The 7,914-nt window shown below is 36.0% G+C and overlaps 1 protein-coding gene across 34 annotated transcripts in view; it reads right to left on the bottom strand.

Moving 5' to 3' along the window:
• Positions 1 to 190: 190 nt before the first annotated feature.
• TCF12 (transcription factor 12) overlaps positions 191 to 7,914 on the bottom strand; it is a 402,091-nt gene continuing 394,367 nt past the window's right edge. For all 34 annotated transcript variants that reach the window (XM_051821977.3, XM_051821978.3, XM_051821979.3 and 31 more), the window contains 2 exons: positions 7,343 to 7,496; positions 191 to 2,558 (listed from right to left, as the gene is read on the bottom strand). In XM_051821977.3, the coding sequence (XP_051677937.2) occupies positions 7,354 to 7,496 (143 nt within the window). In that variant the 3' untranslated portion in view covers positions 191 to 2,558; positions 7,343 to 7,353. The remainder of the gene's footprint in view (positions 2,559 to 7,342; positions 7,497 to 7,914) is intronic.

Here is a 7,914-nt window from a genome sequence, read left to right as displayed (position 1 = left end):
AAGGCTGCTATCAGTACAGAAGGCAAGGGTGGAAATAGCATAAGCCTGATTCTTTCCTGAAGATTTCTCAGATTACATAGATTGTGCAGGTATGAAAAGCAGGGTGAGCATTTCTGACAGGAATGAGATGGAGAAATGAAAACAAAATACATTATTCCTTGAAAAAAGAGGAATGTAAAAAACTCACTAGTTTACTATGTTAAAAAAAAGATGGCACATTTATTGCTACATAAATGTTATATACATATTGTGTTTTCTGTTACAGTGACAGAAAAAAATTTTGAACTTCTTGCTGCTGGTTGAAAAGGTTTATCAATAATACCTTGAATTTGACACAGGATACAAATCTGCAATAAACCAACAATGGAAACTGGAGAACAAGATGAGAAGCGATTCATCTCAGACAAGTAGCTCTTACAATACTCCATAGGTACTACACGGTATGCTAGAATCCTACTATGGTCTTAAAAGGCTATTGTAAATTTCTGATATTAATAAACAGGTTATGGTAAATAACCCTACATTTTTACTACCTAATATAATAAAATAAAGTAAGAAACTTTTTACTGAAAACTTTTCGATTTCAAAAATCTAGAAAGAGTAATATTTAGAATTCAAGAAATTTTCTTACAAGATTATTGTATAAAAGACTAGCTACAGTGAAAAATAAGCCAAATGTTTTTTTCTTTCTATTTTATGAAGGAAAGCTTCTGGGCATACTGCAAAGTCTAATATAGCGAAAAGACAACAAGCTCTGAAGAAAAAAGGCCAGGCAGTGGCATATGTTCACTCACACATCATAAGCAACAACTTCTGTTTAGCTGATTAACACTGAAATGAAGAACAAGGCCACAGAGAGAGTCTGATGCAACTGGAGAATATATGCAAATTAAAGTAACCAAAGAGTCCACTAGGGTCACAAACAACTGATTTGTTAGGAATCATCCTGATCGGAGGATCTGAAGTTCTATCTTAACTGTTTTTGTTCTTTCAAATTAACAGAAATCTTTAAGTTACATAGTGATTTGGGTCCTTTCTTCTGTGTGCTGATTGCCATTGTTGATATTGGCTATAAGGAATTAATACGCCAAGACAACCTTATTTAGCATATTTTTCTCTCCCAGGGTTGTTGTGGTGGAAGACGGATTTCATGGAAGTTCAAAGTGATTACTGTGTCTTAAAAAACAACTCTGAAGGATTAGAGACAGAGGGTGCCTTAATGCACAGTGCTAAGATGGACTGACCAGTACTGGTTTAATGCTAATCTGGCTCATCTTCTTGGGACAGGGGCAGATGGTTTGCAGTCGATTAAATCACCCACTGGATTCCTCCTCACTGACTGACCAGCCATCCAAATGACAGAGAAAGAAAGGCTAGCATAAGCACACATGGGTGACCATTGCTCTTGTATTCCATTAGGTAATTAGCCTCAGAGTGGTGTGTTCATTTATCACACTACCTGCCTTGGTGACTACCAGGTTTTGTTAGGTTCACCATAATCACAGCCTGAAAATTCGTCTTTGTATTTTAAATGGATTTTGTGCTTACTTACAGCTAACACTTCACAAGTACTGGTTGCAGTACTTACTGCTTGGAAAACAAAGCAATTTCTAAAAAGCAGATTCTTCCCTTGTAATTTACACTTCTTGCTCTTACAAGCTTTACTATGAAACCTAGAAGCTTGAAAAGTCTTGGTTATTATTAGAAATAAAGCAATGTTTATTTGGAGGAAAATGTAGGGGACAAGATTTTCCCCTTTAAAATCTTAGCTAGGCTATGGTCACAGATGGTCTCTGCTTACCACTGTAAGGTAAATGTGCAAAGCACATAGGGCTCCAGGGAGGATTCTGGACTGTGACCACAAACTATTCAGATTAGAGATCAAATATAACACCCACAAAGAGAAAATAAAAATGAATGAAAAAAATGAGAGAGAAATGCTATACCAAGTAATATTTTCCTATATCATGGAAAACACTATTCATATGGCAAAAGGATAGGAGAGGGTAACAAAAGACTTTTCCCTTCCTTTTTAAGACACTAATAGGTATGCCGGGAATGCTAAGGGCCAATGGTTGTCACTGCTTTGTTCTCTGCATGTGAACAGCTTTAACGAATGCTGGCATCAGCTGAGTGTAGATCAGCTTTCCACATTAACTTTTTCCCTTTATATGTAGACCTTACAGTTCCATAACAATAAATAAAATTTGTAGTTACAATGCATTTGTCAATTCAGTTTAGGCACAAGGCAACTTCCACGGTGAGTGGAGAGATCGAGACAGTCTCTGATTGTGCAGAAGCGACACACTGCTTGCAGCAAAATGATATGCTGCAAGCATCTCATGGGCTGGCGTTCCATCTGATGAGCTTCCAAGCTTCACTTCTGATGGAAGTGTTGACCAGTTGCTTTGATCGTAGGATTACCTTTGAGTTTCTTGCTTCAAGTGTTTTGCTTTTTCTTCTCCCTCCTGTCAGGTTTGTGTCTTCAGATAATCTGAGTTGTCCAAGTCCTTATGAGGAGAGGTCACCTTCTATCTAGCCTACTGATAACTCTGGAACTGTGGCAGGGAGAACCAGGAGAGAGACGAGAACCAATCAGTACATAATTGTTAAAAATAAACACCATTCCCCCCAAAATAAAACAAACTGGCATTCCTCATTTATACCCAGGTTTGCACTAAATTATTAGTAGTTTGTTAAGTGATTGATAAATGGGCTTCTTTTCAAGGTATACAGTAGTCCCCACGTCTACAGAGGACTAGTTCCAAGAATCCCAGTGGATGCTTGAACCCACAGGTAATACTGAATTCTAAACATGAGGGGTCTTCAATAACTTCATGGAAAAATTCATATTATAAATGAACTATGCATGGATTTCAATTTTCGCACCAAAATAAACATCTTTTAATTCCATTCCTCCATGAATTTTGTGGTACACCCTCAATACATTATGTTGTTTCCTATGGCATATGTACTTATGATACAGTTTAATTTTATAAATTAGGCAGGGTGGGAGATTAACAATAACAAAATAAAATTGAACAACTATAACAATATATTGTAACAAAAGCTTGTGGTTTGGGACCATTAATAAATAAAACAAAGGTTATCAAGGTAGGGAACTTCTGGCCTGTAGGCTGTATAAGGCTCGTGAAATCACAGGGGCTGGCCCTGCCAAGGTAACCGCAGGTAGAACTTGAACTTCAACAAATGTATAGCAGGCTACTTTTTAAGTTGATAATTTTGTATGGTGCATGAATGTTGCTATAATTATCCAGTGGCCCTTGGCAGAAAAACATGTTCCCCAACCCTGGCTCGAACACAAACATTGAAATACTGAACAGTCAATCTGATAACCAAGTTGGCTACCAAGTACCTAATGAGTGGGTAACGTATATGCAGTGTATGGATATGAAGAATGAAGGGATGAGTCATGTCCTAGGTGTGGAAGAATGGGAAAATATGAGATTTCATCATTCTGCTGCGAACTGTGTGAAATTTAATACTGAAGAACGTTACTTTTGGAGTTTTCCATTTACCTTTTCAAATTATGGTTGCCTGGAGGCAACAAACCTTCAAGGAGAAAGTGATTGAAATGGTTTTACCTGATGTGTATGGTAAGATTCTAGAGGAGATCATATGATTATAGAATCACAGTTATAAGATTATATGACACCTGGGACAAGTATGCAAACCTTCATTTTAGTAACACTGAAGTTGGCAATACCTGAGCTCTGAGGTTCTATAGTTTGCCTTTATCTCCTCTAAACTCAAAAGTTTCTGAAACCAGGGATTATTTCGTATTCATTTTACTCTTGGTCCTAGTTCCTGGTCCGTAGTAGGTCTTCATTAAATGTTTGTTCATTGAATTGTTAAGAAAATTTTACAATACAACTGCTACCAATTGTATACATACTTATGCTCCCAATGTAATATATAGAAAGGTAACTCTAAAATTTTTATTTTAACCATTTTTAATGGAAATAGTTTTAAGAATCATACCTTTCACTTCCTCATTAAATAACCACCACAGTATTATTCAGGAATACATTGATGTTGTTAGGCACAGCAAACTGTGGTAGATATTCAGAACTTCCTGGGGCTTTACATCACATAATGGTACTCTTACATTTTTATTGACAGCCATTTTGATACAAGCAGCAGTTTTCTGCTGCCCAGTCTCTTGTTTGTTTCCCTCTGCTAATTAGTTCTATAAAGAACTGAAGGTTTTCAAGAGAAATCAAGAAACTACCTTTATGAAATTAGCAACCTTAACACATATTCTAAGATGATAAACACTAGCCTGTAACATCTATGAAGTATATCTACTATATCTCATAATCTGAACATCTTTTAAAACTTTTTTTTAAAAAAACAAGGATTATTAACTCCTTCTTGATAGGTGAGAATGCTCAAAGTTTAGTTTAACCTAAAATGGGGAAATTCCCAAAGTGGGGAAATTCCCACACTATGAAGAGAGACAAGGCCAGAGATATAAAAGCAGTATAAGACATATAGATAGACTAAGTGCTAAAGTGATCATATAAATAGGATTAAGTGTCTGGTAATAAAATAGACAGAATTATAAAGGAGTGAATGATCCAACACAGGAAGCAGTCCATACAGTAGACTGATAGAATGACAATAGCTTTAAATAACACTCTGACCTTAGAATCAGCCTTTAAGGCATTCTGGTCTGGTTGAAAAGCCCAGAAGAGCATTTCAGGCATGGAAAGCCAGGACAAAAAATGTGGCAAAAAATGTCCTACATGAAGGACCTCTGTGAGTGAGATCACAGTGGAAAGAAGTGGTCACCAAAGAAGGATGTACTTTTCTCTGAAGGGAGGAAAGAATTTCCACTTTGTTTATGGCCTTGTCTAAATACTGATGGAGTTTGTGGATACAAAAGGCTTCCATAGCCTAGGCAGCTCATGTCAAGAACCTCGGGTGGTCACTGACATCATACATAAGAGTATTAATTGCTAAATTAACAACAGGAGTCCCATGCAGGACCTTGGTCCTCAGAGTTGTATTATGAAAGTTAACAATAAAACTTGTTCTCATAGATTTATTTCATTTTAGTGTTTTAAGTGGAGAATGTTTCACAAGTTTTATTTATGCCTCAGTGTCCAACTCCATTGCTTGTTTTCTTAGGTGCTTCCCTAATTAATGATAAAACTTGTTCTCAAGGACTTACTTTCTTTTAATATATTACATGCAGGATATTCTTATAACTTATGTCTCTTAAGTTTGTTATGTCTAAGTGCTAGCAAAAAGATGTATCATTCTTGGGTGCTTCTTTAAAGTCATTAAGTTAAAAAAAGAAGTGAAATTAACTTCAAGATGCAATTACTTTGAATAGCCCTTGTCTTGACTATTGAGGAATAGTTTTTTTTTTTTTTCCCAAATTGTTGCACTCTTTACTTAGTATAGAGTTGGTCTTCTGTGCATAAAGTTAATTGAAAATATTTTAGTGGAGAATGTGGCTGGGATGGGGAGGGGGAGGAAATGGGGGTGGAAGTGTGGGTGGAAGGGTGGGTATGGTGGGTAGAATCACTATATTCCTAAAGTTGTACTTATGAAATGCATGAAGTATATATTCCTTAATTGAAAGCTTTCTTTGGAAAAAAAATTCCAAATAAATAAACAAATAAAACACTACAGGAACTAAAAAAAAGTATATTAGTCAAAAAAGATAAACAAGTAGTAAAAGAACAGAAAGTAAACAGCAGGAGAAAAGATAAGTGAAGTACACAGACAGAGTTGAAGGAATAAGAAGTAGAAACACTAGGAAGAAAAGAAGAAATGAATAAACAAACCAGAGAGAGGCAAGAGAATTAACACATGTTGAGGTAAGTGTGTCAGCTGAATGTCAAGTGCTCTTTGTCAAAACCTGGGGGTTACCTGGGACATGAGCATAGGAAGCTACCTTTCAACATTCTTTGAAATGATTTATCAACTTAATCACTTTTATGTTGTGAAATAACAGAATGTTTTTATTTTAAAACTTCAAAATTTGCTTTTCAAACAAAAATTCTTAGGCTTTCCATGAAAGATTTGAGAAAAAATGGCTTGGATTTTAGAAGAGCTGAAATGCAACACAGGCTCTTGTGAAATCTGACATGCAAAATCTATAGGGTGCTGGATATTTTTGTGGTGTTCTGGAGTTTTCTACAGTGTGCTAATATTACAATTATATTTGACTTAAATAATTGCATTAACTCTTCCTCCCTTTCCCCCTTCTATTGTGGTCTGGGGTTTGATCCTAGGAAGGCTATGTGTAGTACACATAGGAACCAGATCCTTCAGAGAAAGGCAAATTATTACCTAATGTTTGGAGTTTACTAAATATTCCAGATTTTCAGCTCAAAATGATAACCATAAAGCTGATCAAATAAAGTTGTGCTTGGTAGCTTTTGCTGTTCTATACCTCCCATCCATCTGCCTTTATTGACTACTCTGTATCTGTGGATAACATTGTGAAAAAAACAACACATTGCACATTATAAAATGAAGTTACCAATTCTATTACTAGCCCATACAGCTAACTAAAATGCTACTGCTTCAAATATTTATTATAATCAATATTTATTATAGCCACAAAGTATTAACTATATATAATTTAGACTGCGATGTGAATGTATATAGTAAAAAAAAAATGATGTAAATTATCTATTACTGCTCTGGCAAAAATTTCATACTATTTTTGTCACTTTGTCAAAAAGAAAAAAAAATCACAAGCAGTCTTTCAACTAGTAAAATTCTGCCAGAGAAGGGTATTGTGGTTCTGTCATATATAATGCCTTTATCTTCACTAATGGAGTCTAGAGGGTGTTAACTGACAGGCTTCCAAGGGGGAGGAAACTGCATATTACCAACTTGAATTTTCAATACAAGCGGAAACAAGCAATAACTCTTTGTAGAGTTGGCTTGGGGACAAAGAAGAACTGGAGGGTCAGTGGAAACTGCTTAATGATATGGTCAACCATTTCTGAATAGAGGAGTGTGGTATAGTCTGAGTGGTAGCAAAAGTATTTTCTGACGGATGAGTCATTACATTATTTTCTTCTTGAATCAGAATGGTATTTGTGTGACAGTGGAGTACACATGATGATTCAGAACAAGAGAACCTAAATTTCCTTATAAATCACGAGATTTGATCATACTCTGAGGACAACAGTAACTTGGTGTAAAATGACACTGGCTTCAGGATTATACAACAGAGAGGCAAACTCTTGTATTCCAAATTCTGATCAAGGCACAACTGTTCAAAAGTTCTAATCCAATTTCAGTTGAATCTTAAGATGATTTTCTTGCACGCTGATCTCACACCCATACTTACCTGGCTGATGTTTACATATGACCCATAGGGTTGGTAGTTTCGCTAAGCCCAGGATGGGTTCCTGGCAGTGTGGTTGGCGGCTCTGCCGATACGGCAGAAACTTTTTCTTCTTCCCTTCTCTTAAGGCAGGCTGCTTTGGGGTTAAGGTTCCTCTCTAAAACAGGAGGAAAGAACTTCGATTATTATGGTCATAAGTTGTGAATTAGGGACTGTTTGGTCTTAAAATAAGCAAATATCTGCTATTTTTTTCTTTCTGTGGGGATTACTGATCTCCATGTAATTTTATTCCTACTCATCATAGAGGCAACAAAAATGTGCTCACAAAAAACTTCACTACAAAAGAAGTTTCCAGATTTGCACTTCTTAGTGACCAGTTTGTATTTTCCTCATTTTCTGCTTATAATTCAGTTTTCCAGGATTTGATTTGATCTGAATCAACATTACTCTTCATTCAAACATTGTGGTAAGTGCTGTTACTAGTCTATCAAGTCTCCTCTGTGTCCTGATAAGATATGGCACACTTACCTGATACAGATTTTGACATCCTCTGTGTACCTGGACAGAAACATCTG

The sequence above is a fragment of the Oryctolagus cuniculus genome, chromosome 12 (assembly GCF_051225735.1).
Source record: "Oryctolagus cuniculus isolate XC-2025 breed Fujian yellow rabbit chromosome 12, ASM5122573v1, whole genome shotgun sequence".
Lineage (NCBI taxonomy): Eukaryota > Metazoa > Chordata > Mammalia > Lagomorpha > Leporidae > Oryctolagus > Oryctolagus cuniculus.
This window is presented reverse-complemented; position numbering and strand designations above follow the sequence as displayed.